Below are 16,106 nucleotides of genomic sequence, written 5' to 3' on the forward strand. Positions count from 1 at the left end.
TCCAATAAGGAACGTCGGGCACAGAAGGGATGGATCCCATAGGGGACGGTGGCTCCACAGGGGAAGGCTCCGTATAGGGAATCGGTGGCCCCATGGGGGGTGGATCCTTATAGGGGAGAAGTGGCCCCATAGAGGACAGCTCCCCTATAGGGGATGGGTGAGCCCATAGAGGATAGATCCCTATAGGGTCTGGATGGCCCCATAAGGGACAGTTCTCTATAGGGGATGGGCAGCCCCATTGGGGATGGATCCTCTATAGGAGACAGGTGGCCCCATAGGGAATAGCTCCTTAGAGGGGACAGGTGACTCCATAAGGCACCAGCTCCTCTGTAGGGGATGGGTGGCCCCTTAAGGGACAGCTAGGCTATAGGGGACAGGCTGCTCCATAGTGCACAGCTTCCCTACAGGGGACGGTCAGCTCCATAGCAGACTGCTCCCCTATAGTCCATCCTCCTGTAGGGAGCAGCTCCCCTATAGGAGGGGACAGCCCACACAAGGGACAGCTGCCCTATAGTTCAGACCCCTGTGGGAGCTCCCCTTGAGGGGACAGGACACCTCCCCTATACATCCAGCTCCCTATAGGTGCAGCTCATCTATAGGGTTCAGGTGCCACTATAGGGTAGAGTTTGTCAATCGTGTGACTCCCTCATGGGGGATAGCTCCGTGACAGGACACGTCCCCTATAGAAGACTGCCCCAAGGTGCCAGCCCCGCTATAGGGTACACCTGCCCTCTAGACACAGCCTGTCAAGGCACAGGCTGTGCGTCCGGCCACCCTATAGTGCCAGGCCTCCCCTATAGCGAGTGGTCACAGGGGAACAGCCCCTATAGGGCCTGGCCCAGCGTGGGACGCAGCGCTGGGGGTGCCGAGACCCCCAGGCCCTAGAGGCCACCGAACAGCCGTGAGGCAGCGGCCGGCCGGGATTCCCACCGGGATTCCCTCGGGATGCTGCAGTGTGAGGGGGGCCCACCCCGGAGCACGGGGGAAGCTGCTGTTGCGGCTGGAGATGGGATGGAAACGGCTCTTGGGGGATTCAAAACCTGCCACGGGGCCTGCAAGCGGGGCCGGAGGCAGCAGCGGGCATGAAAACGGACCACGGGCTCCGGGAAGTGCTGGGACTCCCCGCGGGAGATGACACCGGCCTCCCGGGCAAGGGAACGGCCTCGGGAGCCTCCCGCGCGGCTGCGGAGAGGCCGGCAACGGAGCCACGCGGCGCTTGGAGAGGCAGCGGCCTCGTCGTGCCCGAGCAACAGCTCCCTTAGCCTGGAAAAGAGGCTACTGATACCCCCTGATACTTATTTTTCCCTAAAGGAAGGAGAAAAAATAAAGTGGTGGGAGACGCTGGAAGAAAACAGAAATTTTGCCATCTCTCTGAGGCAGCTAATGGCTGTTTCCTAGGAACAGACACACAGCTCCAGTGCGGCCAGTTCTCATGGAGCGCGGGACGAGCATTTATTGTCTTGGGAGCAGGAGGAAGAAGGAAAGAAAACACAAAAAGGAGAATCAGAGCAAGCGCCACGAGCCGCCACGCACTGCCGACCGCCCCCAGGAGCCTGGGCCGGGCGACGGGCTGTCGGGGCTTGGGAATCTGATGTAAACATTTAAAACCGTATGGAGGAGTCCGGAAAGCTGTGGCATGGCCGTGGGGGAAGCGCTGAGTCAGCTCTCTGGAATTACAGATTTTGGCGGAATTACGGATTTTGGCGCCTACGAAGTTTGGGGATGGGGTACTGAGCTAGGAGGCAGATCCGACACAGAGAGTTCACTTAAGTTCCTCGGAAGTCTCCACGGTGGGTCCTGATTTTGGTGCCTGGCTCCAGCTTTCTCGCTTTGCCCTTCTCCCCATCCAGCATTTTCCACACGTCTGGAGATGGGTACTTGGATCATCCAGGAGGAAGAAGAGAAGCCAGATGCAGAGTCCCACGGCCATGCTTCTCCCGTCGGCTCCTCAGAAAATTCCATCATGTAGACACCAATGATTTCGGGAAAATTTTGGCAAGAGGCTGAGGATGCCCCGAACACGGAGGGTCCCTCGTGGGGGGCCCAGCAATGTCCTGCCCCCCAACTCCTGTTTGGCCCCACTGGACCGAGAAACCAGGCGGCACCTTCAGTCCCCCCAGCGCGGTCACATTCCCAGCGAATCCATCAACAGGCTCCTCTTCCAGCCCCTCCGACGGTGAGCGGCAGAGAGCACGTACGAGCCCGGCCACACGAGACGTTTCCTTGGGCTTGGAGGAAAAGGTGTCGTGCAGGTTCCGAGCGGGACTTCCCGCAGCGTTTACAGCGGGACACAGAAAAACGGGAACAGACCAAATGGGAAGTTTAGTAGGGGAGGGGAAAATCGTGGAAGGAACAGTTCTCCTTCGTGAACTAGTGTTTTATTAGATAAGGCACGTGTAGAGACAGTTTTCCAAAAACCACTTGCACAACAACTCCTTGGACAACCTCCCTGACCCTTTCCAGGAGCCAGTTTTGCTTCCAGCTGCTCCGTGTCAGGTCGGAGTGACCCTCCCTGTGCTGCAACCCCCTCGACATCCCATCCAGGATGGATGGGCTCAGGTCCGACCCGCAGGGTGCACCCCGGGGTGTCCAAAGTGGAGCACTTGGTCCTTCACGGGGTGACTGGTTGACATCTTCAGAGCTGAAGAGTCTGAACACTCACTCGCTATATAACTAACGGGAGCTGACCTTCCAGTTTTAACAGCTTCGGGGGAAAAAAAAAGAAAAATCACAGCATGCTCGTAAGGGAGATGAAGGAAACTGCAGCCTTTGCTGCTGGGATCACCGTAGGATCCGTGGGAATGGGACGGCTCAGCCTACAGGAGTCCTGGTGCAAATGCCCAGGAGGAGGCTCAGCTACGAGACTGCAGGCAGTTCTTGGGGAAAACATTCCCTCCTTTCTCTTGGCTTCCACTGATGCCTGGGGAAGGAGGAGCTGCTCTCGCTGCCCTGCGCAGCGCGTACCGGTTCTGCGCAGCCTGCGCCCGCCGTCGGGGCTAGGAACCTTCCTCGGCCCAGTGGCCAACGCAGCACGTTGGGATTTGAATCACTGCAGTGCAAACCAGAGTTAAATCTATGGGATGTAACGGAATTACTCCCATTCACGCCAGGCACGAGTGCTGACATCGATAGCAATCCTGCACCCGACTGCTGGCTGGCAGCCCAGGAGAAAAGGGGTTTTTAACAGAGCTTCCAGTTGGGAATTTCTTGGGTCAGCACAAGACCTTGACAGGCTGTAGGTGGAATTTAAACAGCACAGAGATCTGGTGCTGCCTACGGGTAAGAGGGTGAATGTCACCCGGGCAGCCGGGTCCAAAGCCCAACATCAGTCAGTTTGTCTCGAGGTTGAGGGGGGCTTTGAATTGGGCTTTTAGGGAGCAAGCAGCAGCCCAGCCGAGATGAATCTGCAGCCCTGGAGCACATGGATGCAGCGGGGCGAGACGGGTAGCACAGCAGCAGCAGCTCTAGCCAGGGACACGCGGGTTCCCCGGCTGTCACCTGAACAACACCCGGAGCAAGTGCCGGGACCTAAAGGATTCATCACCAGAGAACACAAACCAGAAGAGGTTGTGGATTTTAACCAGTACCTTCAGGATCAGCAGGTACCAAGTAATTTAAGTGTTATGTTTCCCTCAGGGTGAAAAATTCCAGATTATTCATCCCAGAAAGGAAATTCCAGTTGCTACTACGGCTCGGACTGCGTTGGGACGTGGCGGGGCGCTGTGCGCTTGCTGCAAGCTCAGCAGGGAGGCAGGAGGAGCAGGTCTGGTCATGTTCTCCGTCGTAGACGAGTCAGCCTTTTCCAGCGGGATCGTGAGAGCATTCCCCAAAGCAAGGGCAGCAAACGGTTGGTTCTTGGGTCTGCGACAAGCCAAACACTGGGAACTGAGCGCGAAACAGAACTTTGCGATAAGGCCGTGCGGAGCTCCGGGGCTGCAGCGATGAGACGGAGGCAAAAAACACCGGGAGAGTCGCCCAGATGCCTGGGGAAGGCGGTGGGAATGCAAATGATCTTTTCAAACAACAATAACAAAAAGACCAAAAAATAAAAGAATCCAGGCAGTTTGCAGCTGCGGCTGCTTAAGGCCATTGGTTTCCTGGGGGGTAGTTGGGCACCGTGGGATACTCTGGCAGGCTGTTTCCAGAAAAGTTGTTGTACTGGGCCTCCCTGCTGGGGGGGTTCCTCCACGTGCCGCTGTTCCACTCATCCTGAGCTTTCTGAAAGCTCCCACCAGCCCCTCGGTAGATTTTATGTACCTAAGATAAACAAGAGAACAAGAAGGTCACCAACAGGTACCTAAACCTCCTCCTGAAAAGACCCACCCCACACTCACTGGTTCTATATCATGTATCTGGTTCTCTCTCTGCAAGGAGCTACATTTCCAAAGAATAAAAGCACTGGAAAATTAGGAAAACAGCAGATGGAAGTGCAATGTAGAAAACATCAACCCAAAACTTCATCCCATTTCAGCCACACGACTGGGATTCAGGCCCGGGAGCCACAGAGACGCATCTGGCAGCCGACCCAGAGCCATGTGCTGAAAAACTCTTTGATACCAAAACTGCTGCTTCAGCAGGGCTGAGCGATGGACTCGGCCGTGGTCTAAGAAAAAAAACGTTCAGCTGATTCCCACGGGTGTGAAAAGAAGCTAGTTCAAAGCTCACAGCACCGTGCAATGCCCCGAAGGACAGAGGGCAGTGACACCAGCCTGTTGACAAGAAGGTGAGAGGCTTCCACGAGCCTGCAGCAAACACAGCGGCTGCTCCGAGCGCTTGTCGGGCTGACGGCTGCTGCTCTCTCCCCTCCGACTCCTCTCCTGCCCTGCAGCTCCCCGACGCTCTCCATGCAGCCTTACCTGGGAAAGGGGCTCTCCAAACCCTTCCTTGGGCAGAAAAATGAGGACCTCTTCACACCCTGCCACCCAGTTCCTGGCACAGGGACCTCACGATGCTTCACGTTTAGAACCCGCCCGATAACCAGCAAAGCTCAACCGACGTAAAGGAACAGGGCTGCATGGAACGGTGAGAACGTCCAGCTCCAACCTCCCTCCCTTGTTTGGATTTGTCCTCTGGATACTCTGAGACATAAACTGACTACATTTTGAAAAATCCTGTAGAGGCAGCGCTAGCTTCGAGCAGCCGTTAAGGTGCCCGCGCACATCACTGCGATACGAAGCACCGACCCCCCGGCAGGGAGCCCCCCGAAGCACCTACCCTCACGATGCAGAAGAGCATCGCGACTGCCGACGCTGTGAACATGACGGCAGGAAACAGCATGAACACGGCGGCTGCCACGTTGGTGCTGAAGAAAGTCACGGCCGCCAACCACCCGCTGCGGGGACAGAAAGAACCAGAGCATCAGAACTCTGCTGGGGATACTCGTTATCACAGAGACTGTCGACTCACACCCAGAAACTCCATCAAGGGGGGTTGAAAGCTCTTGAAAATTAAAAGAGCAGTGAAGACGATGGCCAGAATTACACACAGCTCACGCGGGTGTTTCTCCACATCCAAGACCTCACTCGCAAGCATCTCCGGCTGACCCTATCTCAGGCCTTAGGGAACAGCCGGCTGTGCAGGGAGACTTTAGGGAGAGCACGGTTATTCCCAAGATGCTTTCAGTGGTGCGAAGATCTTGCATTTAGGGAAGAAAGCTGGGAGCAAGGAGCATAAGGATCTTAAGATCTGCGTCTCCACTGCCCATCGTGGTAATTACCAGAGAGGGAAATTCAGGAGCATTGGCAGTTAAGAAAATGCTATAAAGAGTGCTGGAATTTCCTATTATTTGCAGCTTCAGCAGGATTTGCTCTCAAGTCTCTACAGACAGAAAGTTAAAATGCCAAACAATTATAACATAATCAGGGACAGGCTCTGGAGTGCTTCTACTTATTTTAGGACAACTCTTGCAATACTTGCTCTAAAAGCCAACAGTGAGTCACTGCCGGGCTCCGCTCTCCATGTGCGGGGGGACTTTGAGGGCAAAGCTAAGAAAGGATCTGAGGAATTTTGCAATTGTGTGTGGTTAAATGACAAAAAAGGGGGCCTACAGGGAGATGTTACAAAGAACAAACCAGTGAAGGTATCTGCCAACACAGGAACTCTTACAGTTAGTAGCAATGGCAACAGGTAAAATTATGCACTCCAAGTGGACAGAATTATGCCATAGGGGAAACCAGAGAGCTTTTTTCATCTCATGCCGTACAGACCCCATCAGTTTCTCCAAAGTTCATGGAAACAGCATAAGCCCTGTGAAATTGCAAGTCACAAAAGGCAAGTGCTGAGCCACGCGATACGAGCAGGGCCCCGCTTACCAGGCTCCCCATCCCGAGAAACCGATCGCTTGTAGGATGGCAAGGACAAACTGGGCGCCAAAGATGAAGAAAAAGGCCATGAAGTTGAAGGAGCTGTCGGACCTGTGAAGGGAAAGAGGGCTTGGGAGGAGAGCGCACCTCGCCGCGCTTCACGTGACGACGCTTGACTCCTCGCACACAAAAACACCCACAAGTCGTATCTGAGAAAACAGCTCCCTCCACAAGCGCGTGCTGGGGGGACTTGCTTCTCCCTCCCTGGCAGTGAGAGCGTACAGATCCATGAATCACCGGCTCCTAATCTCTTCCAATAAGCCAGGCTCCTGCTCTTGCTCCAAGTAAGTAACTCCACACGTGATGACACACGCGGAGAGGCAGCTCCTGCGGAAGGGAGAGCACCCGAATCGTTTCTCTGGCCGAGTATTCGCAGCCGGCACAGGATGACGCCATGCAGCTCCGCACCAGCCAGCGGGCAGGGCCCCGAGCACTGGGTTTGCCCCGTGCTAAAAGTCGTTGCTGACATGAAAATCCCAGCTGGAAACGCTGCTCACCACCAAGCTTAATGTGCCTGCGGTTAATAACCCAGCATTGGGGCCAAACAAGAAGAAAAAGGCTTCAGTGGGCACCTAAGAGAGACGCGTGGGGTGATGCCATCTGCGGAAGGGCAGAGGATGCAGTTTGCATCTTCACGGGCTCCACATGTTTACGCTGTGCAGGCTGAGAGGGCCTGTCATCGAAGCAAGTGCAACAGGCAGCGTGAATAAAGCCCCAAAGCAGGGGCTGCGCTGAGCTGTCCACGGCCTCCCCGTCGCGCGGGAGCCCGCGCACACCCCACACCTGGACCCCCTTCATTTACTGGGATTCTTCCCAGCATCGCAGGGACTGGAAGGGCCTGCAATCCATGGAATGGATTTACAAAGGCACTTTGGTCGCTAATGGGGCAGCTTGTTCCAATGAGGAGTTTACAAAAGACCTCTGGCCATTTCAAACTCCTGCTCAAAATCTGAAAGTTTTTTCATGTTTTTGTAATTCTGGCCCCTAGTGCCTAAAGCTGCAACGAGGAAGGCAGGACTGCAGGCTCTGGACAGGTCAGTGTCATGGACTCTGGCTGGTGTGAAACGTGGGAAAACCTCCTGCCAGATCTTTGCTGCTCTGTGTGTTTGCAAACACTCATCTACCTACATTAGGGGAGGCTCTTACCTTCCATCTTTCAAAAGCTAATTACTTACAGAGATGCTGTGAAAGAAGCTGGCCATCCCCAAGCATCTTCATGGTCCTGCCCTTCAAATATTACCTCAGAGTACAGCAATGTGAAAGAAATACTTTTAACATGGCCCGTTGGGAGTAGTGCCTATCATAATCCAATTAACAAAGGATTAGGTTCCAGGCTGAGCCTTCAGACTCTTGCGACTAAGACCTGAAAGGGCTGGAGGAGTCTCCATTTGAAAGGATGTAGGGGAATTAGCAAGGATACACAGAAAAGGTGCTTTCTGATCCAGCTTTCGCATGCAGATTTGCAATAGCTTTGCCCTCGTGCCAAAGATCTGCAGCTAATTTAATTTTGGATGCAGAGGTATGACGAAGGCTTCAGGAAAGCATCCTCGCAGTACATGACGCTGGTGTTTAACGGTTGCTTCTTCCCAAAATAAGCACAGCAAGTGGGTCTGACCCAGCTTGCTTGAATCGAGACTAACTGCAATTCCATATAAAAGGCTGCTGCCCCACTGCAGTGTTTTTCAAGCCTTTTCTACAAGTAATTTCAAACTCGGTGATCCCTGGGTTTGTCACTCTGTCTCTAGGGCTTGGTCTTTTTTTAACCGTAGAAGTCTGTGCGCAAAGTAACCTCAGGGACTTGAGTTCAGTTGCATAAAGGCAAACACAAACACCGCTAAAGAAATGATTAGAAATGGTCCTTGTGCAGCCCGGAGGAGGTCACTAAGGAAGAGGAATTTTTCCCAGACTTCCGAAGGGAAAATGCTCTTGGAACAGAGCTTGTGGCTAGGTGCCCCAAGTCCCTCAGGCTTCTGGGCTAGGGATGGGGACAAAACCCCAGCCCCACAGAGTGAGAGCTCTGTTTTTATGTCCACCCCCCTTGCCTTCCATTTCCTCCTGAAATCATCCTCCCTGTGCTCTGTAACATAGTCACGGATGTTTCAAGCACCTCCAGTGAATTAACTGTCCAGAGTTGTTACGTTAGAGCGTGAATGCAGGACAGCATATAGGCAACTAATTTAGCACATGCTCATCTCCCTTCATAGTCAGACCCCCCATCTGCCAACTCCCATTTCTACTGGTTGCTTTTGCTCTTTTCTAAATCAACTCATCAGTGAGGCAGATGAATAATAATAATAAAAAAGAGTATTTTGATAACGGGGGACTGGCACCCTCCGAGCCCAGGCCCCTGGTTCTCATGCTCAGGTCCTTCAGAGCTCCATTGTGCATTAATGTCTGGATATTGCCTTGTGATGCCCAGCAAGCCAATGCAAATGGTTATGAAAATAAAAATTTAAGATGATTTTAAGCATTCGTGCAGTTTCCGAAGGACTGGTCTGAAGGAGCTGCCTTTATCTAAAAGGCAGAACAGCCAACTTGGATCCTGAGCCAAAAACACAGGGAGTTTTCAGCTGCTGATAACTTATTAGTCTTCCATCAAAATAAACCTCAGTGAAGCTTTACCAAATTAATAACCACCTTAAAGCTACACTGATATTAGGGTCTTCCTAAGCCTGAGATATTTAGATAAGATGTGAATTTCAAGCTCACAAAAGTGGCAAACAAGTCAGTGCTACTGATCTCCAAGTGGCCCTCAATCTCACATCTAATATTTAAAAGAAGCTTAAAAAAATGCTTATCTGAATAAACAAGACATTCAGACACCAAGTCCGTAATCCCAGACAGGCAGATTTCCATATGGGCACTCGCTGCCCGGTGCCACCGCGTGTCTCTCCTGGAGGACATGGAAACAAACCCAGCGCCGAGCTCCTTACCGGAAGGCTTTGTAGGCAGGTCGGAACCAGCAGACGTAGCCGCAGGGACTGAAGAGAAGGAGCCAGAGGATGGAGAGGCCAAAATTGACGCCGTAGCCGCCCCCGATCCACCACGCCAGGCACGCAATGATATTCACGGCGAGCGTGATGCAGTAGACTGCAGAGAGGGCACAGGACGGACCGTGAGGCTGCGTGGTTCCACACCCAGGAACAGCTATCCCGCCTTACAGGAGCCTATTCCAGCGGGAAGCTCCTGCCACCTGCACGTTAACGGCAGGGAGTGCTTTTGGCTGGGACCCAGGTGTGCAGAAGCACATCCAGTGCAGCAGATTTGTCACAGCAGAGGGACAAGGAAACCTTTTGGGGGTCCATTGAAGTTTTTAGTAGGAGCCGTATCAGTTAGCACTGCCATGAAAGAGCACAAGATCACAGCAGCTCTTTAGACTCTGGTCCCACTCATTCAGGCAAAATTAACCTCCCAAGCAAGGGAATCTAGTGTTTAAAATACCCTAAGCCTTCAGAGGAGGTAGCACTAGGGCTGTACTTGCCATCTCTTGCCTGTATTAATATCTGAGGAGGGATTTTAATTATTTTGATTTAATTTATATGCTAACTATCAGCATTTTATCAAATGCTTCACAAGCAAGTGCTTCAAAATCACTTGCTCTCTAAAAGTTACCTACTAATAAAATACCAAGAGAGGAACTTTAAACTCAGCTTTACGGAGCTTCTGGTTCTCCTGATGTGTCAGGTAGGAGTTTGGTCTCCAGTAGTGGGAGCTCTGGTACAGGTTTCCCCACATCACCACCTACCTCCACAGACCGGTCAAATCCAATTAAAGTAAACAGCTTTCCCCCTTTTAGCACTGAATTACGTGTTTCTATTTTTTAACACTGGCCTTTCCTTGCTTACCATCTTCCCTCCATATGTGTCTATTCCCCCTACTCCATGCCCAAAAGTCTGGAAGATCCCAAATGAAAACGGGCAGCAGATGGAAATTTAAAGCTCCTGATGAAAGTGTTAGGTCTCCTCAGGCACCCGTATGACTAGTTGCCTAGAAGTTTGGCACTCTTCCATCTTCTCACTAACTTCACTGAGGGGCTCTTTGTGTAAAGAGCCGCCTACAAGGGCGGCTTTGCAGCCTGCAACGCTCAACTCGTCCGGCTGGAGGGACAGGCAGTTTCTTCAGGCAAGAAAATTGCAGAGCTCATTTCTGCCTAAGTAACAGAGGAACAATGAAGTGATAGATTATGCTGTTATTTATGCACACAAATCTCCCTCGTACGCACAGCCTATATGTCTGGAATAAAAGTCAGGCCATCGAATGTGCATCTTGCAGAAAACAAACTCCCCTTCGATGCGAGGGGTAAATACAAGGACAGGCATTTTGGGGAGAAAAAAAAAGAAAAAAAAAAGCAAGGCAAAAAGATTTTTAATCATCCAAAGCATTTCCTGTGGTTCTCTGGGCTGCCGCAAGGGTTTTCGTGCAGTTTCTTTCCTTGGAGGAGGATGTTTCGTTTTCACGACTGGCTTTTGCGGTGCTCACTCAGACAACAGAGGCTCAGCGAGCCGGGAGGTCTATTCCTACCAAACATCAGCAAATCGATAGTTGTGGCCAAGAGGATCAACTTCCCCTCTAAACTCAGGCTAAGAATATATAACATTTAAGGACAGCTAAGGAATAAGCAGTGTACAAGTGTCTTTAGATCCTGCTTAGACTGGATGGGGAAATTTGTGGATCATACAGCAGCCTGGTGAGCCACGATATTTTCTTGCCTAAAATTATCCTATTCCTCTTACTCTAGGTGCATTGGGAATTATTTTAAGATGACTATTTGTTGGAATAACACATTACTTGACATCAGTAAGGGTTTCTAGTGTGACCTTTTTTCCTCCACAAATTTACTAATAGCCCTTTTCAGCACCAAGATTCACCATTTTCTTCAATATCAGCTTTGCAACAAAAATACAAGGCTTAATATTTAGGCATAAAGGTAGTTACAGCATTTTAAGAGGAATCTCTGTTTCTTCACGAGCTAACTGCAGTCAAAACCCTGAAGTACACAGATAAGAATTAATGTTTTCCTGTTACACCTATGTAATCTCCCCTGCATAGCTTTCTTGTTCAACTTACAGATCCACACGTGGTAGATTCTCTTCACCAGAGTCTGATAATCGATGGGGATTTCATCGGCAAAATTCTGGTAGAAACAGGGTTTCAGAGGGATAAACTTGGGCAGCGGCGGGAAGTTATTCACCTTTTCTACGAAGAAGAACACAGAGATTAGCTGAACACTGAAATGTTCTTGTGTCAGCAAGCAAGTGTGAGGTCCCCTGTGCTTCCTCGGTGCACAAAAGCCCTGAGGACCCCTACGGTGAGAAGACTCACAAGAACTGGGACACAAACATCTTATTCTCCTTGCTTAGCAGTAGACACAATACACTTATATTAGCACATGCCAGGCTTAAAGCAGGAACAAGAAACGAGCTAATGACTAACACACAGATTCGGTAACTTGAAGCATTAGTACAAAAGGCACTGCAAGATACAGAGGCAAAGAACACCAAAACCTTAGAAATAGTTCAGGGATGAAACCTTAGCTAAAACAAGCAGATTGCCAGAAACATCTGGAGAAGAAGCAGTTTGCACAGAGGTTTTTAGTTAGATCCTCTCTGGCAACTAAAGCAGGAGGAAGGGCCAGTGATTTTCCAGACAAAAGCAGATTTACCTGCAGACACGGGGTCTGAGTACATGGGCTTGCTGGCATAAGGATTACGAGACCTGTAGCAGATGTTTCCCTATAATGGCAAAGAAGGGAGCATCCTCCAAAACCGGAATTTCGTCCCCAGACATCATCCAGTTTGGGGAAGGGAAATCAGATGTCAGGGAACATTTTGTTGTTAGGTGATTCCTGAGTGTATATATATATATATATATTTTCAAAAGTCAAGTTTTTCCATAAAGTTGAGCCTCAGCAAAGCAAACTTTGCATTACCATTAAAAAAAAAAATCAGCAAACACTGACACGGGCAAGAAAAACATACCTTGAGAAGAAATTACTTTTCTAAAGTCAAGCAGTTAAATACCTAAGCCCTCTGCATTTAAGCTGCTGTCACCTTGTATAAAGATGCAGCTTTGCAGGCGCATATACGTGTGCCCGGGCATGAGCTGCTACATGTTTGGGAACGTCTGCTCCTGCCTCCCAGCGCTGATTAAAGTTTGATTCCAGGGCATGGTGACTAATTGTCTCTCGTCTCCTTCAGCCCCAGTAAACAGAATTAAAAACAAGCAGAGGAAGAGATGAAGAATGTCCTGGGAAAACCTCCAAATGGCGCAGAAGACAAGAGGAAACATCTGAGCAAGAACTGTCAGCACATGAGTTCCCCTCCTTTAGCCATTATCTCTGCGTGAGGAGACATTTTGCAGGAGCAGCTTCTTAACTTGGTTTTAAGGGTGGCAGGGAGGAGCCTGGAGCTGCTTTAGGAGGAAGAGCTTTACTTCATGCCTAGGGAAGCCCTGTTTTTACACGGAAAAAAAATAAACTACAAGGATGACGCTCACTGCAAGTACATCAGAACTAACCGTGGAAGCATGTCTGAGGTCATCAGCCTAAATCGTGTTTTAAATAGATTTTTTTTTTAATAGGAAAACAAACGTTATGTCTGCTTCTGCTTCCCCTCCTTAGCCATCACCCGTGAATGCACGAGATGAATTCAGATGGTTTCCAAGACCTGCATTAGTTACTGATTAACACCCGTCGCCAGCCACAAGAAGCTGCGTCACGTGCTGCGCTCATCTCCCATGGCTACTTTCAAAGTCCATAGGAATTTGGACTTCTTAGCACTAATTTTTGATTGCTTTTAACACCTACTGGGTGTTCCCCTTGGACAGCCTGCCTCAGCAGCCTATAAAATCATACAATAATGCTGGATTTCTAAGTGGAAAGCAATGGGGGCAACACCTGAAAAAGCTAAAAGGATAGTAGTCTCTCTAGAGGTCAGCAAGACCGAGGTTCGCTGACCACTGTAAAACAGATTCTCTCTTGGAGGCATGGGGGGCAGCTTCCTCCTGTCCCTTTTCAAATCCTGTAGCTAGTCACTTTGGCTCAGCTTTCTTTCATTTCCCCCTCCACTTCTGGGCACTGAATTTTGTCATTTTTCAAGCTCACAGAATGCTCCAAGTTCTTCCATAACTATTTAGTTGCTGAAGGATCAGGATTACCCCTCTTCTCTGCTCCTGTTTAGCTGCAAGGAACCAGATAACCACTCTACCCCTACTCTTCTCAGAGTCTCTCGTTTTAAACTGTTCTGGATGACTTCCAAGACAAGACAGAAGAATCAAAAGAAAATATCCTCTGTCACATCTCTGACATCTCTTGGGGAGCAATGGGCCTCGCGTCGAGGTAGGGATCAGCCCATTTGATCAGCATGATTTGCACTTTCAAAGAAAAAAGTCAAACTGCATGTGAACAGCAGCTGTATGCAATTAAGACAATTTTATTACCTGTTTCAACTGCAAGTAAAACTAAGTTGTATTAAAATTGATAATGCAGCTAATAATGTTGTGGAAATAGCTGCTTGGTAAGAGAGGAATTGCTCTCATACTTTTTATGAATAAGTTTCCTCTACAACCATTTTTCCTCCTGCATGACCATGTTTTGAGGTGTTCTTACCTGCCATTTCTATTAGGACTGTTCCCTGGAGAAGTTTCCGACGGACAGCAACAGACCTATGGCAGAAAGCACACATCACTCAGCAGCATCCAAAAAAGCCCTTAAAATTGGAGGTACCTTTGGTACCATCTATCTGATGAATTGTAACCCCAGAGGTCCCACTATAAACTACTCATTTTAGACTAAATGAAGTTTGCAGGCAGGAACCTCCGAAAAACAGCCATGTTCTCCCCTCGTTTATATGAGGTTCTACCTGGTAGCACCTCACACAGCACAATCACCTTGTTGGTAATTTTAAAGCTTTTAGTCTTCAGCACAACTGTGCTCTTAGCAGGACCTGGCAAAAGCCAAGGATGCACAAAAAAGCACGGTGAGAATTCAGCCGAAATTCCCGCGTGCATTCCAGTTGAAACCAGGTGACAAGTTGAGGCACCCAGGTGTGGCTGGGACCTGGCACAGTGCCCCCGTTGGAGGAGGAATTTGGGCTAACTCACCAGATTTAATGCCTCATTTAGGTGCTGAGATGACTTGTTGGCTCCTGGCTCTCCGTGGACCTTCCCAACTGCAGAAAGAGAGAGACAACCCATCATTAATTGGGAAGTAAATTGCTCTTTGAAACTCAACCGATCCCCCAAAAACAACATCCTCATTATTTTAGTATTTGTGCACTTATTAGAATGCAGATTCCTTCTACTTTCTGTTACCACCGTTGAAAATTACTGTGATTCTATTCCTGTGAATAGATGGAATCCCGGGAAGTCGACCCCGCGTCAGCTCTGCTGCCGGGCTCGGCAGCGCGGAGCCCGCAGACAAAAGCCGTGCGGAGGCCGCGAGGCTTCGATCCGCTTCGGCTTTCAGGGATAAAACCCTCCGCGTGCCCGTTCCTGCACGTGCCACACAGGAAACAAAGAATCCCCCCCAAAAACAAACCAAAACACCCTCCAAGGCAGTATTGCAAGGGTTGACAAGAAATATCAAGAACCAAAAGGCGTAGACTTCAAAACTGCCTTTATAATAACAAAGCCCAAAGCATGCCCGTCTGCAACATCTATAGCAGCCACCGCGCTCCGATCAGGATAGCTGTTTTGGGGGATTTAAAGCAACTCATTTCCCCTTTTCTGCTCCTTCTGCAGTTAAAAAGGGGTTGGAGGCATCAGATAGTTGGTTGGAAAAGGGATCAGAAAGACTCTGAGATGTTTGATACTGCTGACGGCTGAAACTTTGGTGAGAAAAACCGCACCACGTAGCCTAAATATCTTCCAATCCAGCTTCAGTTGCAGGGCCATGATTAAGGAAGCAGATTCATGGATCAACAGGCACGGAAACGAGTACTAGCCAACCGCTCACCTGGTGCACAAAAACAACCTCTATGCTCATAGAAATGCTCTCAGTTTAACCAGCAAGCAATAAAACCCTGTATCCTGCACCCTCTGCTGCAGTGATTTCTTCACATACAATTATTATTTGGGAAGGGAGGACACGATGGATGGGAGGGAAACCACGGTGTGAAGCCGACTTCCTTTCCCCACCGCGCTCACAAGGCGCCAGTGAATAACCCCAGGGTTTACACCCAGCTCACACGACTCGCAAGACCCACCGGAGACACAAGGAGCTTTTTCTTTGCCTCTGTTTCAAAGATAAAAAAGGTAAAAATGTCCTGTGTCATCCTGGAGAGACAGCACTTTCGAGCCAAGAAATGCACCTCAGTGCTTTTCTAGGAAGCACAAACAGGACTTCAGAGTAAAACATGTTTCGAGATCAACCATACGGGAAGATTTTGGGCAGGAATACCTGTGGCAAGCTGCTCAAGGCACGCAGGACTGTTGATATAAAATGTAGTATTCAAAGTACTTGGAAAATTTGCAGATATTTCTCACTGTTGGCCTTTGTCATTCACTTCTCCTCCTTCTTTCCTCTCTTCCTGGAGCAGGAATAGACCAGGGAGGTGGGGAAGCTGCACTGGGGTCCGGCTTTGCCATAAAAACCACCTACCCGCGTCGGGCAGCTCGCCTCAGACTGGGCTCACAGAGGGACCCAGGCTTCTTTCGCACCCTCTTCCATCTCCCAGCGAAGCGCAGAAGTGCCCAACAGCCTCCCTTGCCGCCAGCACCTTCACCAGCTCCTGGAATCTTATTTTA

The 16,106-nt window shown here is 50.0% G+C and overlaps 1 protein-coding gene across 1 annotated transcript; it reads right to left on the reverse strand.

Moving 5' to 3' along the window:
- Positions 1-3,939: 3,939 nt before the first annotated feature.
- Positions 3,940-14,530, reverse strand: SCAMP4 (secretory carrier membrane protein 4). Its single transcript, XM_010214063.2, has 7 exons — positions 14,463-14,530; positions 13,969-14,024; positions 11,430-11,558; positions 9,296-9,452; positions 6,312-6,413; positions 5,215-5,332; positions 3,940-4,257 (listed from the first exon to the last, which is right to left on the reverse strand). The coding sequence occupies exons 2-7, from the start codon at positions 13,973-13,975 to the stop codon at positions 4,081-4,083; spliced, it is 690 nt and encodes a 229-aa protein (XP_010212365.1). The 5' UTR covers positions 13,976-14,024; positions 14,463-14,530; the 3' UTR covers positions 3,940-4,080.
- Positions 14,531-16,106: the final 1,576 nt, after the last annotated feature.

The sequence above is a fragment of the Tinamus guttatus genome, unplaced genomic scaffold (assembly GCF_059628265.1).
Source record: "Tinamus guttatus ecotype Peru unplaced genomic scaffold, ASM5962826v1 Tinamus_guttatus_pri_ptg000254l, whole genome shotgun sequence".
Lineage (NCBI taxonomy): Eukaryota > Metazoa > Chordata > Aves > Tinamiformes > Tinamidae > Tinamus > Tinamus guttatus.

Excerpts from the sequence above, each read along its gene's own strand:
- SCAMP4 (XM_010214063.2), bottom strand. Across the intron at positions 9,453-11,429 it reads AATCTACCACGTGTGGATCT|TCTACTGCATCACGCTCGCC; the intron begins GTAAGTTGAACA and ends CCCTCTCTGCAG. Across the intron at positions 4,258-5,214 it reads TGCTCTTCTGCATCGTGAGG|GTACATAAAATCTACCGAGG; the intron begins GTAGGTGCTTCG and ends TGTTTATCTTAG.